The following is a 23,239-nucleotide window of genomic DNA, read 5'->3' on the forward strand; positions in this document are numbered from 1 at the left end:
GATGCTGCTTGGCCTGCTGTGTTCATCCAGCCCTGCACCTTGTTGTCAGAGGAAAGGGGAGGGTTAATGGTAATGTATCCATTTGAGAATCTTATCAGTACCTACTTGTTAATGGCCAAATATTTTCAGAAATTCAAGGTTTGTACCTGGCCCGAGTATAAAACCGAGTGCCTGACTAGCACTAATATTTGCCATAGCAGTAGTCCTTTCCTGAAGTGAAGTTGCACCAGCAACGTATGATCGTACAACAGCCACATTTCCTAAACAAGTGAGAAAGAAATACATCAAGAAACAGAAATGTATTCTTAGCATTTAACCTAATTCTATTCACAAATATGCATGAAGGCGTCCAACATGTACAAATGCATTCTTTTTTCAAAAAGTAACCCTACTGCACTGAGATGGTTGCTGTTTTGAATCGCAACTGAATCAGGAAATCTGAAGTGACTTTAATTTTATCTTGTGACGACATTATACCATCATATGGTTCTGACATTGTTATTGAGCTCATGTAAGTATTACGTCGTCTTTGTAAATGTTGCTGGAATAAAGAAATTTAAATACTGCTCCTGACTCTTAGGCCTCATAATATAAGTTAAACTCAATAGCAATCAATTGGAAAAGGCCAATTAGCATCATGTTCAGAGTCTGATCATCCAGCAGAAACACATTCAGGCGTTAATCTCCCTTGAGAAGTGGCACCCACAGGGCCACATGTTTGCAATCAATGGCTCCCATCAACGATGCATCATTGGGAATTCTGCAAAGTGATGAACCTGTTCCCACTGCTTCTCTGTTTGGATAGATAACAATAAATTCCTCTCTCCTTGTGTATCAAACTGAGAAATGTTTGCAATGTCGCTAACTCTAACCTTGATGGATCCACAGGTGTAGAAATCAAGTCCTTAATGGTCACTGACAATGCTATCCTTGCCTGTCTCTGCACCTACAGGACTAGTTCAAGGAAGTGACCCAGCTCTGTGGCTTTCTCCTTGCTGAAGCATAGCTACCTCAAATATTGCTCTTGGCTGAATGAAGGCTCTGCCCTCTATGAAGGGTTTCGCAAAAATCAAAGAATTGTTACTGTGCATAGGAAGCCATATGGCTCGCCGTATCTGCATTAGCTCTCCAAGAAGCATTATGTCTTAATGCCATTCACTTACATTTTCCCCATATTCTTGTACATTTCTTCCGTCAAATAATCATCCAATGCCCTCTTGAATGCCTCAATCGATTCTGCCTCCACTACACTTCAAGGTAGTGCATTCTTGACTCTAAACCTTTGCTGTGTGAAAACATCTCTCACATCACATTTTCTGCGTTTGCTTCATCTCTCTACTGTCCCTGCTCCATCTCCATGGACTGCTATCACACAAGAACAGCAACCAATGTCTCCGTGTTTGAGTGTATTTTCTACACAGAAGCCTTCCAAATCCACAACTTTCAAAGATCCAGCACCACTCCTGAAAGGATTTCTGTTAATTCCTTCAATATCATAGTACACAGTACTTCTGTAACACCTATGACAGCAAAACAAAGTCAAAGTCACCTGACCCCTCAAATTCTAATCTCTCTCTGTATCTTTTCTGCAGCTGTAACACTATCCTGCACTCTGTTCTGCTACCCTGATGCACTTTGTATGGTACAATCTGCCCGTATAGTACACAATGAAAAAAGTGTTGTTTTGCATCTCCGTACATGTGACAACAAATCAAACTCAAACTCATGCTTACAGTGTGAATTCAGTTCCTACACCAGCTGAGATCACCATTAAAGCTCCACCTTGCTTAAGGTGTGATGAACCTCAGGTTAAATTCGCCTTCAGTTCCATACCTCTGATGAGAGAGCAGCCTATGGTTGTCTAGCACTGTGGCAACTTTCATAATCAAAAATAACTGAAATTATATAGAAAAGTACCAATCTTGTTCATTTCTGTGCATCTATCTCTGTCTCGAAATGGACTAAGGCATCCATTTACTGGTGGCAATCACCTGTCACGTAGTGAAGCATTTTACAAATAGGAGCGAGTTAAGTAGTAGAGGCAAGCACAAGAAATCTAAATAGATGTTGAGAGCTCTTCTGTCACAGCTGCCACACCATCTCTTCAAATATAAGACAAAAAAAAGAGAGCCAGCAGTGGACCTTATGGTTCCTTAAGCCTGCTCTGATCATGGCTGATCTTCTGCCTCAACTCCATTTTCTTGTTACAATCTCCAATTAATTCTTGCGAATGCTCTGGCTAACATGGTAAGTCCTGTTGGAGGCGCTATAAAACTACTACCAACAGCATGTGCTGACCTTGCTATTCCTAATCTGCACCCATACTGATTCTACTTCCTGATCTTCTAAGCCAAGATAGAGTGTTTAACTTTTTTTTTTAATACTTCTATTCACGTGGACCTTATTTTCCCACTCTGCTGTCTTTATCTAAATTTTCTACCATTCTCTGGCCTCAACATTTTGCTTTACATTTCTAAGTCTCCTTTCACTTGAAACCTCCCATCTGCCTCTTTTAGCTGAAAGCCCTATCCACAGCCCTATTTCTATAACTCACCAGGACACTGATTCCGGGCTTTTTAAGTGGAGCCCATCCCAACCAAACAACACCCTCGATCCTAAGTACTGGTGCCACTGCCCATGAATTAAACACTATCTCTCGCACGCTACTCCTTGGGTCATGCATTTACTTCTCTAATCTGCATGACCCTGTGCCCAATGGCATGTGTCTCAGGAAATAACTGAGAGATTACCACCTTTCAGATTCTGAATTTGAATTTGGACCTTGAAAGTAACAATTCTCTTTGCAGATTATTAGTCCCACTTCTACCTCTGTCCTTTGTTCACATGTTGAGCACACCAACTAGATTCTTCCCTTCCATGCTTTTCTACATGTCCTTAACCCAGGCACTGAGCAGGCAAACAGAACCTTCAGAATTTCTGCTTACAGCAACAGAAATTAGCAATTATTCTCTGGTTATACTGTCCACATTTCTTTTCACTACCCCCCACATGACTGACATTCCAACTTTCTCATTTACCTTGCAGTCCTAGTGCTTATCCACAAACGTACCTCATATCTGTTGGGCAAAGTTGTGGGTTCAGGTTCTCTTGAGGGTAGGTAGGTGGATCTCAGGGAAGTATTTCACCCAATCCAACTGAACCCAACTCTCACCACCCCTTCTCTCTGGCCTCTTCCCAGGTCCTGATCTCTCCCCGCTCTGCCCCTTTTCCAAGGTCCTGATCTCTTCCTCCTCCTACGCCGCTTCAACTGGGTCCCAATCTCTCCCCAACACACACCTGACGGGTCAGCAAATACAATCCTGCTAGTATGGATCTTCTCTTTTAAAATGAACCTATTTCTGGCCCCTCTTTCTCGGAGCAATTATTTTGTCAGGTAGTTTGTGTTGTTATTTAGCAAAGGTACATGATTTCATGAAAATGGTGTTTTGACCCACTGCTCAAAAGACAAAGAAGTTTCTGAACCTGAGAAAAAAAGTCATCATCACAAAATTGACCATCAAAATCCATTTACCTCTACTGCATCCAAGTGCCAACTTAGATCACGTCTCTGGAGAGGAGCTCATCAACACAACTTACTGACCCAGAGTCAAGAGTACCATCAACTGAAGCATGGGTGATACCAATTCTGCTGCAAATCGCTTTTTTAGAATCAATATGCTGGTGGATAAACACAACAAAGCCAGGCAGCTTACATTTCTCACACAAGCTACATCCATCATCATCCATTCACTAGAGAAGCATTAGTTGTGTTATACTGCAAAGCAGCATCTATGTATTCATGCATAGATTATGGTACATGGAGTTTCAGTTGAAGCTGCAGCATCAATTAGGAGCACAAGCTGGATCACACTCCTCAGCTCCATCAAGAATCACTGTTGTCAGAATTTGCACTGCAGTATAAATACAGTGGGAACAGAGGGAAATAAATGAAAAGAACCAGGACTTGCTTACTGAAGAAAATAAGTTTCATAACAAAAACAGGAAATAACACAACTCAATCAAACCAAAATTTCAAATGAACTCCAGCAATTATGTAATCAAACTAATTCTTGGCAAAACTGTGACAATCACCTGTCATGTTTAAAGACATATGGAGAATCCATCACTCATACCAGGACTTACTTCACTTTACATAAGCTATTGGAACAGTAATCTCAGCAGTACATTCGTGAAAAGGATTCTCATTTCAAAAATGATTTACAGCACCTAATGCTACAGATCTAACTTATCTGCAGAACTGTCAGAGGAGATCATAAGCAAAGTAACAATTAAATTAATTTTTGGAGCTGAAATGGTACTGACGATATTAAAAAAAAAACTGAGAAGAACAAGTGGAATAATAATAATTCCAGGAAAGGATATATACATTAAATCCAAATAGTCAGGTTCTAACTAAAGCCTAATAAGCTTTCTTAAAGAGTATTTTGTTATATGTATTGTACATCAAAACCCACAGAACTAACATAACCCATATTTCATCCCAGTAAATTTAATCTTTGTTCTAGAATTTGTCCATTGTGTTAAAATTCCTAACAGTGCTACTTGTTTTTCTTTCACGAGCTTGGTCTTACCTGCTCCAAATCCAATAAATGCCCGACTAAGCAGCATATAGTACTTATTATGTGATGGAAAGGCATGTACATAGCCATAAAGTACATTTGCAGAAACGTTAATAAAAATTGATACAATAAGTGGTTCCCTTCTTGGTCTGTAATTAGACCATGCACCAAACAATGGAGAAGCAACCATCTGTCCCAGGCTGTAAGCAGCAATGACCCATCCAAGGAAACTAGTATCTGCAGTTTTATCCACCTGTAGTAAAGAAGAATTCAATAACATTAAAGCAACTTTCTGTACGTAACTCAAACCATGTCTTTAAAAATAAAAGTTGGCTAACATTTTCTCATGTATTTTCACTCTAATTGGCACTTCAGTACAAGTTTACCACTTGATACTTAATGACGCGCTTGTAATTTTGGCAGCAATGGGTGTTTAGTTTAGGCCTAATGTTATTATCATTACTACCTGTGTGAGAGCCAATCAGGCTCATTTTCAAACAGCAATCTTCAAATCACAGGTTAGTGGCAGCACTATGGTGTAAAGTCAACATGATGTGTTTTAAACAGCCCTGCTTCAAAAAGAATGCATCCTCCAGATAGTCAAGGATATCAATAAAAAGGATGCATTCATATGGTTTAACATAGTTTTGGAATAAAGATCTATATCAGAAAATGATAAAAATTCAGAAGAGAAAGGAATGAAAAGAATGGTCATTTAATGGCACCTTTCATAATCTTAGGATATCCCAAAGCATTTAACACCCAATTAAGTATATTTTGAACTATAGTCACTGTTGCACCATAGGAATTCATAGCAGCTATTCTATATTGGAGGCCAGAACCTACAATATTCTGACTTAGATGCAAGGATATAATCAGAAGTGAGGCTGACAGCTTAAATAGGTTCAAAATTATACATTTACTGATAAGTGTGATTCACAGAGAACTGTATTGTCCAACTACATTATAAGAAATGCCTAAAAGTAACAAACCTTTTGAAGAAATGGCCATATTGAAGATATTACAATCGAGAAACCTGCAGAGAAAAGATCATTTACTTGATCTAGCAGAGCAGCCTTTCTTTAATAACAAAGGCATTTATATTAAAATTAATGATTTTTAAATACATAAATCAAATTAATATGGTTATGTTTTATATTTGGGCAAATCTAGTTCATTACTCATATCTTTTAGAATATAACTTTAGTTTTAGGAACTAAAGTTTCAACGATAGGAAAATAGTCATAGAGTCAGAGTTATACAGCATGCTAAAAAGCCCTTCGGTCCAACTCTTCCATGCTGACTAGACATCTCAATCTGACCTAGTCCCTTTCATCAGCATTTGGTCCATATCCTTCTAAACCCTTCCTATTCACATGCCTATCCAGAAAACTTTTAAATGTTGTAATTGTTTCCACCTCCACCGCTTCCTCTGGCAGCTCACTCCATACACACACCACCCTCTGCGTGAAAAAGTTACTCCTTAGATCCTTTTTTAAGTCTTTCCCCTCACACCTTAAACCCATGCCCTCTAGATTTGGACTCCCCCCACACTAGGAAAAAGATCTTGGCTATTCACCCTATCCATGCCACTCATGATTTTGTAAACCTCCACAAGGTAATCCCTCAGCCTCCAATGCTCCAGGGAAAATAGCCCCAGCCTATTCAGCCTCTCCCTAAAACTCAAACCCTCCAGTCCCAGCAAGATCCTTGTAAATCTTTACTGCACCCTCTAAAGTTTAACAACATCCTTCCTATAGGAAAGCGACCAGAATTGAACGCAGTATTCTACTAGTGGCCTCACCTACATCCTACAGCCGCAACATGACATTCCAACTCCTATACTCAATGTTCTGACCAACGAAGGCAGGTATGCCAAATGCCTTCTTCACTATTCTGTCTACCTGTGATTCCACTTCCAAGGAACTAAGAAATCCCCCCCACGTCACTTTGTTTGGCAACAAAGGCCAGGGCCCTACCATTAATTGTACAAGTCTTGCCCTGGTTTGTTTTACCAAAATGCAATACCTCACATTATCTAAATTAAACTCCATCTGTCAATCCTCAGCCCACTGGCCCATTTAATCAAAGTCCTGTTGTATTGAGGTAATCTTCTTCACTGTCCACTACATCAGCTATTTTGCTGTCATCTGCAAACGTACTAACCATACCTCCTATATTTGCATTCAAATCATTTATATAAATGACAAAACGTAATGGACCCATCACCATTCCTTGTGGCACACCACAGGTCACAGGCTTCCAGCCTGAAAAGCAACTATCTACCTTTGATCTCTTCAGTTCTATGAACTAGTCTAACTCCTCCTTGAAAACATTCAATGTTTTGACCTCAACTGCTTTCTGTGGTAGCGAATTCCACAGGCTCACAGCTCCCTGGGTGAAGAAATTTCTCCTCATCTCAGTCCTAAATGGCCTACCCTGTATCCTTAGACAGTGAATCCGGTTCTGGACTTCCCGGTCATTGGGAACATCCTGTCTAGTCCTGTTAGGCTTCTATGAGTAGCTCCCTCATTCTTCTAAACTCCTGAGAACGTTGTTCTAAGAAATACAGTCTCTCTTCATATGTCAGTCCTGCCATCCCAGGAATCAATGTCCTTTATCAATTGACAATAATCTTCCCTCCATCGTAAAAGGTAAGAGGTGGGGATATTTTGCTGATGATGTACAATGTTCAGCATCATTTGTGACTCCTCAGATACCGAAGAAGTCCATGTTCGAATGCAGGAAGACCTGGACAATATCCAGATTTGGGCTGATGAATGGTGAATAATGTCTGTGCCACACAATTGCCAGGCATTAACTATCTCCAACAAGAAAGAATTTAATGATTGCCTCTTGACATTCCACGGTGTTACCATCACTGAATCTCTGAGCACTTAGTTGAGAAGCTGGTAAAATCAACTCCAATGTAAATGCAAGTCTGGGTTTATTTCACTTTAAAGGTAGCCTGTATTTGCTCGTAATGTCAGAGTTGATGTTGGAAATACTTGAACAATAAATAATCCATCTTTGAGCTTGTAATGGATCCATGGAGTCTGAAGAAAACTCCATTAGTAATATAAATTACTCATATGGATCACAGAATTAGAAATACTTGTGTGAAGTTAAAATAAAGTTTAAGAACATCCCGACACTTGCGATGTAATCATGGAGACAATGCATACGGATCAAAGGTTGTCTTGTTAATTTGCCTGTGTGTATTCACTGACAGAAGGAAGTAGTTCAATGTGGGGACAGAGAGGCAGTTGTACTTTTGGTCTAGGTGTATACTGCAGATTATGAAGAACAAAGGCAATTAATGTTAGTCAGTTCTACATTTAAGCAGACAAAATACAAACTTAATTTACAGAATGGAATGCGGATGGGAGAATCACGTTGAGTTTGGAATTTGAGAAGGAGAAGAAAGGCGGAAACTGGAGGAGGAAATCTACAGTGGTCCTCAAAGCCTTGTGGCAGAAAGCAGTCAGCTTGACTAGTTAATTTAGAAGGAGTTATACAGAAGATGTGGGAGTTGAGAAGGAAAATACAATCTCTGCATGTCCAAAGATCGGGCAAGGACTGAAGAGTTCAAGTGAGGTCTTTTAGACTTTAGGGTCATACTGCAAAGTCTAATGGCAGGATTCCCATAAATCTTCTAATGTGAAGAAAATTGTAATACTCAGGAAAGTTAAACTAAATTTCAGAAAATTATGGCATACCTTTGGGTTGGGCCTTAAAAATGTGAATGAACCTTCAAGAATTTATACGGTAAGTAAACGCTTGGTGGTAAGTAATAAAGATTAAACTGAGCTCACTATATATAAAAGTTTTCAACTATAGGGTTGTCAACTGTGCTTGTTTTGTCTAATTCTTCCTTTATATAACAAAGTTGGTCTTTTGTTTACAAAAGTAAAACATTGTGACCTAGTTCTATTGGATATTTTGATTACTTTTATAAATGTTAGTGGTACCAAACATGATTGCAACAGTATTTTAAGATCACCATCGAGATTTTCGTTATCAATACAGATTAACTCAAGCAGGAAAATTTCCCCAAATGGCAGATCCACCATGGTTCAAAATGGCCCCATCCGACCCAACTTTCATTCCGGAGAGGCAAGGGCAAAATCAAGTCAAGCCTACTCACCCCAGAAGCTGATCCTGTGCTGGCAAGTGCAGAGGTGGGCAGGCTAAAAGGCCTGTCTTTGGTTTCCTGGGACTTTGACCCCATCCACCCACCCCAATACTCCCTCACATCCTCAAGCTACCTCCGTAGCCACCTATCCAGTATCACGTATGGTCAGACCTCATGAGCTAAGCAGGGATGAGAGAAGGATGAACTTATAACAAACTAACAGAACTTTCATTCTTACACACTGCACAGTGAAGAAACATCCCAAATCATGAAATCCATTCAAGGCTTTTAGATCTCCTCTAGTATTCAATCTCTCTTAAAAACAAATTTTAATTCACAAAGGCAGCTATTCCTTTAATACCTCTTTAAAGTGTGAATCAAAATGTGATCTTAGCCCCTGCCAAGATAACCGTAGATTTTGAAACTCAGCTAGCGTCCATAATGATAGGCCTTCAAAAGAGTTAACGAAGAACTCTTTTGAAACTGCTCACATGCATGTTTTTTTTTCTATCCTACGTCAGATGGTCTGTCATTCAAAGCAGTGTGGCAGACACATTAAAAGCTTTCTCCACCAGATTAATCCTGCTTATGTTCAAGTTTAAACTGCAGGGGATTGTTTAAAACAAAACATAATGTGACCATTAAGAGGCCATAATCTGTCCTTCATGAGCAGTTATGGGTACTCCATCAATTTCTAATTCACAAGTTGCAGGTTAAGACCTTTGGAGAATTAGGTCTATTTGAAATTAGCACAAACTTCAAATGGTCCTGCTGAGTACAGATTTCCCTCCTATGTGTGAATGGAGGTGGAACTTCCATACTCAGGATCTGCTTACCACTTTTAGACATCTGTGTAGGGTTCTCAATACTATAAAAATCCATGTCTTTAAAATAAACTTATACCTTTGTGGTGACAGCTCAGCAATCTGTTTCCTGCACAACAATAATGCTGCCTTGGATAAGAGAACAATAGGATATAAAATCATGAGGAACATATATAAGGTGAATAGCAAAGAGCTCTTCCCTAGGGTGGGGGAATTCAAGACTAGGGGGCATATTTTTAAGGAGAGAGGGAAAGATCTAAAAGGGACCTGAGGGGCAACATTTACACACAGAGGGTGGAATAAAATTGGCAGTGGAAGTGGTAGATGCAGGTAGTTACAACATTTAAAAGACAAATGGACAGGCATATGAATTGGAAAGGTTTAGAGGGATATGGGCTGTACACAGGCAAGTGGGACAAGTTCAGTTTGGGAAACTTGGTCGGCATGGACAATTTGGACCAAAAGGTCTGTTTCTGTGCTGTATGACTCAATGACTCTGAGGAAGCATTTAACAGTTATCCTAGTCCAACATCTCTTTTCCAACCATCCCTAATGGCTACCTCTGTTAAACTGCTGAGATCTCATTGGTGCTCCTATGCAAGTTAAGTCACTCATTTTAAGATGCATCAAGAATTAAGGCTACACTGTAGATTACAAAATCCAGTGGAATCTACATGTTACAGAGCAACAATGATAATTCTTCAATTATGTGCAATCAGGAACCTTATAAAGTTATAACAGATGGCAGGCCTGCCTTAGATATCACCACCTAAAAAGCAACATGGGACTAGAAACTCTGTCTATTCCCTAGGTTGCATAAGAACAGAAGGTTTTGAAAATAAACAGAGCAGGAGGAAGGAAAAATCTGAATGCTATTGAAAAACATCAACTTAATGAGTTCTAGAAAGAAGAACACATCAATGATGTAAAAAAAATTGTAGTAGAATGGAATGAAACAGATGCACATACTTACTTTCCTAAGATTACAGGGAAAAAAAAACTTAAATTTATATTGTATTTTTCTTAACTTCAGAATATCCCAAAGCTTTTTGCAGCCAATTAAGTACTTCTGAACTGTAGTCACTGTTGTAGTGTAGAAAAAGTAGCAGCCAAGTTACACACAACAACCTCACAACTACAGCAACAGCAATGACCAGATGTATTGGGATTTTCAGTGATGTTGAATGATAGATAATTGACCAGGAAACAAGTGATAATTCCCCTGTCTTCTTTGAAATGGTGTCACAGAGTTTTTTTTATATCCAAGTGAAAGCAAACAAGGCTTTGGTTTAATGTCTCCTCCAAAATATGACAGCTCTAACTGAGAACTCCCTTGTTGCTAAGCTGTAATGTCAGCTTAAATCTTTGTGCTCAATAAGGAGTGATCCAGTTACAACTGATCTTTACATCTAAAATGAAGATTCTTCATTAGGTTTCAATGATTAACTCTGAGAAAGGTACCTACCTATACTACTGAGGAACATAGTGATATACATGATCCGGATTGATCTCCAGCGGCTTCGATTTTCCAGCAGCGTCTCAACTAATGTGTCTTCGCTGCAAAATAAACCAATTATTATTTACCTTTGTGTTATGATCTCCAAAGAGCCTGAGAATGTTTTTAAAAAAAAAGAGATTTTAAGTTCTAGTTAATAGTTGAAAATGATAACATAAAGATTAAGACTTTTACTATAACAAATTACTAAAAACATTACAAACCCGCATTATTTTTGGAGGCAACTAATACTTTAAAAGCATAGAAAGGAACATTTCTCTTCATACATCACACTGTGCTTCAAATTACAGTCCTTAAAAACAGTCCACAAATGCTTCCTGCTTCAAATTAGCTCACATCTACCCCATCTCACAAAGTAGTAATTTCAGGTGACCTCCTCCAAGCTTTCTTTAGCTTTTGAAGTGTTTCCTAAATCTACTACCAATAGTTAACCCTGTGCTGATGATTCTTCCCTGATGGCCTTACCACATAAAAATTACCCAGAATCTTTAGATAGCTGCACGATGTATCTCTTGTGACTAGAGATGTCTTCTTCAATCATCTGCCCGAGGTAGTTTGCAGAGCCAAGCAGCTTCTTCTTTCTGCTGGCCACACAAAATCTTTTGTCTACAAATTATATTCATTAATTTGTAGAGAAACCTGCAACCTGATCTCAAAAATAGGTTTCTGTCATGGCAACATGAAATGCATTGGCCTTGTATCCATTTAGAAATGTTCATTAGACATTATGATCCCTACCCTCCTTAATCTTAGAAGTAAATTGACATTGTACAGCACAATGGTTTACAACTCGATACTTACAGTACCTTTTTGGAACTGTGGAAGATTCAGAGTACCCATTGCAAACTCAATAACTGCTGCCATTGCCTTCAACCATAGACACTTTACCCATTATTATAGTTACATATCTAGATCTTCTTTTGATCTTTAGCCACTTCAGGCCTGTTAACAGGGAGAATTTAGAATTGGTGGCTGAAACCTTGTGTTTTACCTTAAATGAAAGACACAGTTCCAAAACATAATCTTATAAACTTCATAACATAACACCTTTGGCCTCTAAGGTTTTTACACAGAAAATTACCATCACCAGATTCCTTGACATCTTAGTCATTGGTAAAGAAAATTGTCAATGATCTTCCTCATTAGATACTGTTCATGTGAAGCAGGAAGAATATCATTCATTTTCTAGCAAACACATTAATCTTGAATTTGTTTGTTAGAAAGAGAACAATATTCAAGATGAATTTGTTTGTGTTGTTTATGCAAAATTCATCTCTTTTACCACTAAATTTCAACACTTATTTGACCACCACCAAGAAAAGCATTTCATAAGATAGAAACTTTGGAAACCACAAGGCTTGAGCAGAGACAGGGTCTTGTTAGTCAATCTACCCCACAGTCAAATATGATGGTTCTATGTTTTAAGAGAATATAACAACCATCACTGAGACATAAGCCAACTGGAGAACACATACAGACAGCCGCTTAATTAACTCCAATCTTAGCATCAGCCACCAAATAATTTAAAACAAATAAAGCTGAGTAAATTGTGCTTTGAAACTTTAATTTTCTTATATCAAAAAACGAATATATGCTGTGAGTTTAGTGGTTTCATCATATCCCAGTTATTTATATTAATTCTTGCTTGTTCGTGCCTATTTTTATGTGCCTACATATGATAATGAGATTGGTAGGAAATACAGCCAAAATTAAACATCGGAAACAGGATTTTTGGATTAAGCTCTCAAGAAATTCTGTTGCCAGATTAGAGCCCTCACCTTTCGTTGGAAAATACAACCTAGCACTAATAATCAGCACCAAGGGAAAAAAATCTAAATGCATTTACAGAAAGCTTTAAATACCAAATGACAGAGCTATCAACAAACACCAATGTTAACACTTATTTCTATCACACCATAATTGTGCTGTAGTACAGAGAATGATTGGCCACACAATCAGCAGGATTGGCAAGCACAATGCAATTTATCCCAAATTGTGCATAGCAAAACAGTTTTAATGAAAACTAGATGAATTTGAAATGTGTTAGGTTGCTGACATATCAGGACCAAAACACACTTCTGACCAATCATTGACAGATCTACTGCCAACTACAAGCTTTTTTCTGAGATTTGGACACTGGACTTTATTGATATCTAGAAGGTGATGAAAGGAGCACTTTTCATAACAGGAAAGCTTTCATAAACAAAATAAAATGCATCAAAAGTAATATATATTTTAAAGTAACTATTCACCAATATAGGCATATGCATGGTGACAGCTTTCAATCTAATGAAATCCTCTCTTACTGAGAAAATATACAGAACCTCTGTTCACAATGGAGCCACGGTATTTAATATTTATCTAATACTGATCGGAGAGATGCGTCAATACGAAGGTGATAGAATGGTAACAACAGTTTCTAAATTGCAATGTTCTATGAAAAATGCATCTCAATATGCTGAATTGATAAATTCAAGTGAGATATTCAGGCTGACTAAGTCTTTTTACTTCATACATGCATTGCCAGCTGGGAAAGTCTTTAAAGCCAGTAAAAATTTATTGTTGACATTTACAAGCTTAAGTAAGGAAAAACACAACCTCCATAGAACGAGGGAAATAAACAATACTCAACAAAAGCTCAAGAGTGACCCATCTAAAGCAAAAAAAGAACTGCATGGAACGTTGCAGTCACCTGTGGCTGTGCTGGTAATGTTCAGTTCTTGCAGCTTACAGCATTAAGGCATAGGAAATAAACAATCATCAGGAGCTTTAAAAACAAAGGAGTCATCTTTAGATCCAAACATATTACAATTATTTATATTAATTGCATATTAAGTTCCTTTAATTGTATGCGAGTGGTGAGTATTAACTCAGGATTTATGAGAGACCCTATAATTAGACAGGCTTAATTTGTGGTTATTGGATTGTTGTGCACATTTATATGGTGTGATTCTTTAAATACACATAAAAGCGTTAAGATTGGCTAGCTGTAGTTCTATCCCTCACTAATGGGTTTTCTGGAGTTGAAAATTTCAGACAGGTGTTCCAAACTGCAGCCCATGAACCAGGTACAACCACCAAGATTAGGCAATTCGTCCCTCTGTTTCTTTTTTTCCTGGTTTGCTCTTTTTGAATTTTGTACCCCTGGTAAATTAGAATTGTTTGCAGAATTGGTGTCTCATTAGCACATTAATCCCAGTTCAAGTACTCCAACTTTATACTTGTCGACAATGTGAACTGTTTTCAACTTCACTCGTTTACATACATACTCAGTCTTTTCTTCCTCAAGCATTATTCTGAAAAATTCTCAATAAACTGTACTACATTATGCCAAATTCTCAGCAAACTATGAAGAACCAGGAAAGCTCAGGAAGACAGCAGCCTGCAAATGTCAGGTGAGTGCTAACTGGCTAGCAGGAAGGCAGGAAAGGGCCAGGAATAAGTCAAGCTTCAGCTGGGGTCACTAGTAATTGACAGCATTTCAGTTGGAATTCCACCAGCCATTTCCTGAGATTACAGGGCTTTTTGGATTTACCAGACACCACAGTCAATGTAGTTCTACATACTGCTATAATTTGAGTATATGTCTGAGTGTTACAGTCAGAGGTGTGTAGTATATCAGACTTTTACAGTGAGGGATGTGAGATACATCTACATGTTACATTGATGGGAATACCGTACATCAGAATGTTAGAGTGAGGGATTGTGGCATACATCACAGTGTTAGGGTGAGGGATGTGAACACAGTAGAAGGTTCATTCAGCTGATTCTTGGTCTCAGAGGTTTATCTTTTGAAGAAAGTTTGAACATGTTCGCTGTGTATTCAATGGAGTTATAGGAAGTAAGGAAAGATACAAGATTGTAACGGGGCGGTGGGGGTGTACAAGAGATGTGATAGGATTCCTCTGCAACCAGAGGAAAAGTTGAGAATGAAGACTGAAATGAGGAGGGGTTTTTTGTTTCTCCTTCTGAGGCAGTCATTAATGTTTGGAGTTCTCTTCCTGACAGCAATAGGTCTTATGGTACATGCAAAGCTGAGTTGGACAGATTCTCGATCGAAAAGGCAGTCATGGTGATAGTGACAGGCTGGGGTTAAAGCCATAATCAGATCAGCTATTACGCAGCGCTGTGGACAGCATAAATGATCATATAAAATTACAAAGGCATATTGATAGACTAGGTAAATGGGCAAAACTGTGGCAGATGGATTTCGATGTAAGAAAGTGTAGGGTTATCTATTTTGGACAGTAAAAGGATACTTTTTAGAAGGTATGAAGTTGTATACAATGGATGTTTAAAGATAAGTACATGAATAGGAACAGTTTTGAGGGATATGGGCCAAATGCAGGCATGTGGAACTAGTTTGGATTGGGAAAATGGTCGGTGTGAACTAGTTGAACCAAAGGGTCTGTTAAATCATTGAGGTCTATAGCATGGAAACAGGCCCTTTGGCCAAACTTGTCCATGTCGACCAGATCTCTAAACTGAACTAGCCCCATTTGCCTGTGTTTGGCCCATATCCCTCTAAACCTTTCTTATCCACGTACCTGTCCAAATGTCTTTTAAATGTTATAATTGTACCTACCCCTACCACATCCTCTGGCAGCTCATTCCATATATGCACCACACTCTGTGAAAAAGTTGCCCCTCAGCCTCCAATGCTTCAAGGAAAAAAAAGTCAAAACCTATTCAGCCTCTCCTTATAACTCAAACCTTCCAGTTTTGGTAACATCCTTGTAAATCTTTTTTTGCACCCTGACAAGTTTAATAACATCATTCCTACAGCAGGGTGACCAGAATTGTACACAGTACTCCATATGAGGCCTCACCATGTCTTGTACAGCTGTTACACAATGTCCTAACTCCTGTACTCAATGTTCTAACTGTTGAAGGCAAGACTGCCAAATGCCTCGTTCACCACCTTGTGTATCAGTGATGCCATTTTCAAGGAACTATGTACCTGCACCCCTAGATCTCTGTTTGACAACACTCCCAGGGCCCTACTATTAAACTGTGCAAGTCCTGCCCCAATTTGTCTTACCAAAACGTGAGACCTGGGTAAATACTCATTTGGGAATGTGCATTTAGGATCTCATCCATCTCCTGTGGTTCCACAAATACATGGCCTTGTTGATCCTTAAGGTGCCCCATTCTCTCCCAAGTTACTCTTTTACCCTTATCATACTTGTAGAATCTCTTTGGATTCTACTTTACCTTATCCACCAAAGGTATCTCATATTCCCTTTTGCCCTCCTGATTTCCCTCTCAAGTGTGTTCCTACATCCCTTATACTCATCAAGAGATTCATTTGATCCTAGCTCCCTACACCTTACGTATGCCTCCTTTTCCTTCACCAGAACATCAATATCTCTAGTTATCCTGTGTTCCCTATTCCTACCAGCCTTGCCCTTCTCTCTAACAGGAACATGCTGGCCCCAAACTCTCATTATCTTGCTTTTGAAAGCCTCCCACTTGCCAGACCAGCAAACAGCCTCCCCCAATCAACTTTCGAAAGTTTCTGTCTAATACCATCAAAATTGGCCTTGTTCCAATTTAGAAATTTAACTTGTGGACCAGGCCTATCCTTTTCCATAGCTATTTTAAAACTAATAGAATTATGGTCACAAACTGCTCCCCCACTAACACAACAGTCACTTGCCTTGCCTTATTACCCAAGAGAAGGTCAAGTTTTGCCCCTTCTCTGTTAGGCCCATTTACATTTTGTTTGAGAAATTTTTACTGAACACACAAATTCCTCCCCATCCAAGCCCTTAACACTGTGGCAGTCTTAGTCTATACTTGGAAAGTGAAAATCCTCAACTATTACAACCCTATTATTTTTACAGCTATCTGAGTCTCCCTATATATTTGCCCCTCAATTTCCTGCTGATTGTTGAAGGACCTATAGGATCACCCCCTCCTTATTTCTCTGTTCCTCCCATATAGCCTCACTGGATAATCCCTCAGGAATATCCTCTCTAAGTACAGCCGTGATGTTTTCCCTAATCAAAAACGCCACTCCCCATCCTCTCGTTTCCCCTCAATTCTTCCTAAAGCATCTGTACCCTGGTTCATTGAGCTGTCAATCCTACCCTCCCTCAGCCATGTTTCTGTAGTGCTATAAATCACAGTCATATGTACCTATCCATGCCCTGAATGCATCTGCCTTATCTGTCAGGCATCTTGTACAGAAATAAATGCAGTTTAATTCATCAGTCTTCCCTCATTCCTTGCCATGCTCTGCCTGTCTTTTCTATTTAATTTGCGCCCTTTAACTTCAACACCAGCCTCAACTTTCTCTTTTGTCTCACTACTGATTAGGGTCCCTTCCCACTGCCAGATTATTTTAAACCCTCCCAAGCAGCCCTAACAAATCTCCCAACCAGGATATTGGTTCCCCATCTAGTTCAGGTGCAACCTGTCCCTCTTGTAGAGGTCATCTCTGCCCAGAAGAGATCCTAATGATCCAAAAATCTGAATCCCTGCCCCCTGCACCAGCTCCTCAGCCACAAACATTCATCTGTCCTTTCCTCATATTCCTAAACACACTAGCACATGGCACTGGGAGTAATCCAGATATTATTACCCTTGAGGTCTTGCTTTTTAACCTCTTGCTTAATTCCCTATATTCACTCTGCAGGATGTCATCCCTTTTTCTACCTGTGTCGTTGTTATCAAAGGGTAACTAGGGATTAGCAATAAATCCTGGCTCAGCCCGCACTGCCCACATCCCATAAAATCTTTTTTTAAATGCTCAGATGGCTGTTGGTCTGACATTCTGGTACACAAAAATAGATGCTGTTGAACACATGTATTGTAACAGGATACCTGTACAGAATCAGTCATTCAAGAAATATCAACTAAGGCTTTTAGAAGCTTTTTAATAAGAGAGCAGTCAGACCATCCCTCCAGGTTTCACAGTGGAGCCACAACAAGGGTTCTATTCTAAAAATGGCAGATCTAGGCTCAGATGCTCCTTCTTGCAGGAGGTATCAAACTACTTCAAAAGATATCCAAAGGAAACTGGAACCTAACTGTCATAGTTCCAGGCACATCATCTCCAGTAAACAAGACGTAACTCGCAAGAAATGCTTTGTTAAAAGTAACGTACTAACATCCTTTCACTGACTTCTTTAAAAAAAACAAACAAGAGTCCACATTCCTTCAAACTCAAGTCCATAAAAATTATGAATAAGAAGACTTCATAACAGTGCAGAGAGTACAGAGGTAAAACAGTCTATGTTGTGGGGGTGGGGGATGAAATGGGAGGAGTGAAAAGGAAAGTAAGCAAGGGAGTGTACATTGGTTAGGATGGAATAATGGTCAATGTAGGGTAAGAAGAAGGAAAAAAGATGCAGAAGGTGGGGAAGGAAGCAGTAGTGTGGGGGATGGAAGCAGCAAAGGGTGGGCAAAGCATTTGGTGGAGAAGAGGAGGGAGTAAGGGGACAAAAGGATGGGATGATGCGGGGAGAGAAAACAAAAAGACACAGAGGAGGTGTTCTTCAGAAAACTGCTCCTACCTAGGAAATCTTCTCAATGTGAGTGGGAAATGACAATAAAATACAGCCAAAGTATAGGTGTAGTGAAGCTGGAGAAGGTAGATGCTGCAGAAGAGGAAATTCAGCTATCATGGCAATGAGGTGGTTCTATGCATGACAAATCCAGCAAGTCAGTGTCGTAGAGTCATGGAGTCATACAGCACGGAAACAGACCGTTTGGGCCAACTCACCCATGCTAACCAGGTTTCCTAAACCGAACTAGTCCCATTTGCCTGCATTTGGCCCATATCCCACTAAACCTTTCCAATTCACGTACCTGTCCAAATGTCTTAAATGTTGTAATTGTACCCATCTCTATCACTTCCTCTGGCAGCTCGTTCCATATATACACCACCCTCTGTATGAAAAAGTTGCCCCTCAGGTCCCTTTTAAATCTTTAAGACCAAGCTACAGGGGCCATGAATAGAAAATCCAATGAATGAAGGAAGGGTACTTTTGAATTTAAAATCCAGCCATTACGTAGTCTAGGGCTATACTGTGAAACAGATATCATTCTTTCTGCTTTCATGGGATGCAAGCATCACTGGAAAAGGCAGCATTTGTTGCCCATCCTAAGTGTCCTTGAGAAGGTGGTGGTGGTGACCTGCCTTCTTCAACTACTACAATGCATTTGGTGTAGGTACATTAACAGTGCTGTTAAAAAGGGAGTTCTGGATTTTGACCCAGCAACAATGAAGGCATGGCAATATAATTCCAAATCAGGATGGGGTATAGCTTCAAGCAGAACTTACAGAAGGTGGTATTCCTATGCATCTGATGCCCTTGCCCATCAAAATAGTAGAGATAGTGGATTTAGGTGTGCTGTTGAGGGAGACTTGGCAAGTTGCTGCACTGCATCTTACATATTTTTCTTATGTTACTACTATGTGTCAGTGGAATGGGAAGTGAAAGTTTAAGCTGGTGCCAATCAAGCTGGATGATTTGTCTTGGGTCGTACTGAGCTTCAAGTGTTTTTGGTGCCATACACATCAGACAATATTTCATTGCTCTCCTAACTTGTGCCTTGTAGATGGTGCTCAGGTATAGAGGAGTTAGGAGTAGAGTTACTCACTAGAGAATATTTATATGGCGGATCCAGTAAAGTTCCTGTCCAGGGGTAACACTCAAGATGTTGACCATAGTGAACTTCCAACAATGTCTTCATCAAAATCTTCAAAGATTTCATTTTTAATGGACTGGAGGAAATCTGGAAAGAACTGAAGACAGTCATGATTTCATGCTGTGAAGAAACCATTGGCTATAAGACCGGGAAACACCAAGAATGATTCAAGGAGAATGACCACACCATCCAAGACCTCATCAACCAGAAGAGAAAAGTGCCTGGAAAAACAACCTCACCAGCGAAGCAATGAGGAGAACGCATCAAACAACGAAGGCGTAGTTAGAAAGAACTACCAAAGTCCAGAACCAGTGGTGCACTGAGGAAGTTAAATAGCTGCAACTCCTTGCAGTCAAGCACAACACTCGTGGTTTCTTCAGTGCCACCAAGATACTATATGGACTCAACACCCTTGGCCTCAAACTGGTGTGGAGTAAGGATGGCACCATCTTGAGAGACAGAACACTTCAATGAACTCTTAATCCATGATACAATCGTCAACAAGGACATGTTTGAGGAAATCCCCCAACTCCCCATCAAAGATGATCATGAACCCCATGGAGAGTAAAAGAAGTTGAAGCCTCCATTAGACACTTGAAGAATGAAAAAGCTGCAGGAGTTGACATGATTCCAACAGAGATTTTAAAACTTCAAGGAGCAGAGCTTACCCAACATCACTCTCAACTTCTCCTGAAAATCTGGGACAAAGAAGAAATACTTGCCGAACCCCAGGATACTGCCATTGCTGTCATCTTCAAGAAAGGAAACAAAGTGGATTGTGGGAACTACCAAGGAATCTCCCTACTCGCCATTGCTGACAAGATCATCACCAAATTCTTACTAGACACCCTTTCCCAAACTCACAGGAAATCCTTCCTGAAAGCCAGTGTAGCTTCTGACCAAACCGTGGAGACATGTATAAGATTTTCCCTGCTCAGCAACTCCAAGCGGAATGCCAGGAACAACACCAAACACTCTATACAGCTTTCATCAATCTGATCAAGGTTTTTGACTCAGTCATTCAGGAAGTGCCATACAAGATCCTATCAAAGGCTGACTGAAATTCATCAACATCTTCCGTCTCCTCCACGCAAGATGTCAGTGACGGTCCTCACTGACAGCAAAATGAGAGAATCCTTTGAGGACAAGGTAGGAGTCAAGCAGGGATGTGTCTTTGCCCCAACCTTTTCTCCATCTTCATCACCGCCACTCGTCATCTTGTCAAGTACAAACTTCTCAGTGGCATGGACATTGTCTACAGGATGGATGGAAAACCTTCAACCTCAACCAGTTGAAATCAAAGAAGAAAACCACACTGACTTCACTAATGGAACGTCAGTACGCGAACGACAATATAATCTCTGCACTCTCCGGAGGGAATCTTCAAGCCTCACGTAATGCCTTCATGGAAGCATACCGAAGAATGTTTTTCAGTCTCAACAAAACTCAAACCCTTTAGCAACCCATCCCAGGTCAAGCCCCAGTCCATCCCTCCATTAAGATCAACGGAGAAATCCTCCCAAATGTGGAACATTTTTCTACCTGCGAAGCTACCTCTCACCTTCGGCTGACATTGACGGATGTGATGTTGAACCTCTACAAACTCCAAGCATCGCCTTCAGACACCCAAGGATGAGAGTCTTTGATGATCATGACATCCTTACTGATACCAAGACCTTTGTGTACAAGGCTATCATCCTTCTCACTCTTCTATATGGCTCCAAAACTTGGACTACATGTAGACCCCATTCAAGAGCTTTGAAAAAAAGTACTTGCAATGTCGTTTGAGATGGATTCTCTGCATCAGCTGGGTGGACAGGCATAGTAACAACAGCTTCTTGAAATAGCTACCAGCACCAGCATCAAGGCCATGATCATAAGAAACCAATTCCACCAGGCCAGCCACATGCTTAAGATGTCCGAGTTCCGACTACCAAAGCAAATCTTCGTCCAGCTCAAGGGAGACACTTGAATGAGAAGAAGACAAAGCAAGCATTTCAAAAACTCCCTGAAAGTTTCCCTCAAGAAACGCAACACAGATGTCAATTCATGGGAGATCCTCATTCAGAAGAAACCAGCTCAGAGGAAACACCTGTATGAAGGGACACAATTCTTGGAGTACACCTGCAGGAAGAAGTACGTCAAGGAAGCCGGAGAAAAGAATGCCGACGATGTCAAGAACAAGGACCAACTGTACCTCTGGAAACACTGCCAAATGTGTGGTCAGAAATGAAGCTCGAGGATTGGGCTCATCAGCCACACAAGGACCCACAAGAACCCATGATCAGTGACACAGAATTTCCAGGGTGGATAACCATACTCGTTAGCGAGGAATTCCCAACAACAATCATACAGGATCTAGCAGCAGTAATGTCATTGAACATCAAGGGGAGAGGTTAGATTTGCTCTTGTATGGTATGGTCCTTATGTTACACTTGTATAGCGCAGGTGTCACTTTGTCATTTATCAAGGCAAGCTTGAATGTATTTTGCTGTATTTGTACAGGACTACTCAATGTTGAGGACTTGCGAACAATATGAACACAGTGCATTCACCAGCAAACATCTCCACTTCTGATGAATGGTAGATCATTGATGAAGGAGTTGAAGATGGTGGGCTTGTACATTACTTTGAGGAGATCTTGCAGAGGTTTCTTAGTGCGGAGATAATTAGTGTTCAGGAACCACAGCCATCCTCCTTTGTGCTGGATAGGACTCCAACTATTGGAGTGTTTTCCCCTGATTCTACAGACCAATTTTGCTAGGAGCCCTCTAAACCATTCTTGATCAAATGCTGCCTTGATTTCAAAGGCAGCCACTGTCACCTCACCTCTGGAGTTCAACTCTTTTGCCCACGCTTAGACCAAGGCTACAATGACGTCAGCAGCTAAGTGCTGACGATGAAACTAAAACAGAGCATATGTTTCCAGGGATGGAGGATGAGATACTGAAAATGGGAATGGTACCAGGAGGAATGAGGATTGAATTGAAACTGCGGTCGGACGGATTCAGAACAATGTATATAAGCCCAAATTGACACAAGAAGCAACAACCTCTAACCACTAAAAGATCAGAGTGAAAGGTTCAGAAAAAAAGCAAAGTGTTGGCATATAAATAATCTAAAAAGTTTAAATGTCTACATAGGATGAAATGCTGAATCCCCCCGATGAATTCAGCTGATAACCCAGTAGAATATATACCCCAAATCAATGTAAATACTACTCTGGAAAGGGTAATTAAACTTCGCATTTCAATTATCTCATTCCAAGCAAGAGAAGTTGAAAAACAGAAGTGGATAATTGTTCAATTTAAAATTCCTAAATTAAAAACATGAAGAATATCAAACATATATTTAATAGCTTCAGAATATACTTATCACATCATAAATAGAACCGAGACATTAAGGATAATTCCACACCATGCAAAAAAGTTCTCACACTGCTGCACATAGCAGATCCTAAGAAGACGCAATTAAACCGGAGCATTGAAATTTAAACTACTAATTCAACATTTTAATTTCAATTTTT

The 23,239-nt window shown here is 39.9% G+C and overlaps 1 protein-coding gene across 2 annotated transcripts in view; it reads right to left on the reverse strand.

The window, feature by feature from the left end:
* Positions 1-23,239, reverse strand: part of mfsd8 (major facilitator superfamily domain containing 8) — a 62,885-nt gene that overhangs the window by 33,270 nt on the left and 6,376 nt on the right. The window contains exons 2-5 of one of the 2 annotated variants that reach the window (XM_048597913.1): positions 11,005-11,096; positions 5,573-5,616; positions 4,593-4,833; positions 147-260 (exon numbers count right to left, since the gene is read on the reverse strand). In XM_048597913.1, coding sequence (XP_048453870.1) covers positions 147-260; positions 4,593-4,833; positions 5,573-5,616; positions 11,005-11,096 — 491 coding nt within the window. Of the gene's footprint in view, positions 1-146; positions 261-4,592; positions 4,834-5,572; positions 5,617-11,004; positions 11,097-23,239 lie in introns of those variants that run through there. The other variant, XM_048597921.1, reaches the window with a different exon arrangement.

Source organism: Rhincodon typus, chromosome 1, assembly GCF_021869965.1.
Source record: "Rhincodon typus isolate 14 chromosome 1, sRhiTyp1.1, whole genome shotgun sequence".
NCBI lineage: Eukaryota > Metazoa > Chordata > Chondrichthyes > Orectolobiformes > Rhincodontidae > Rhincodon > Rhincodon typus.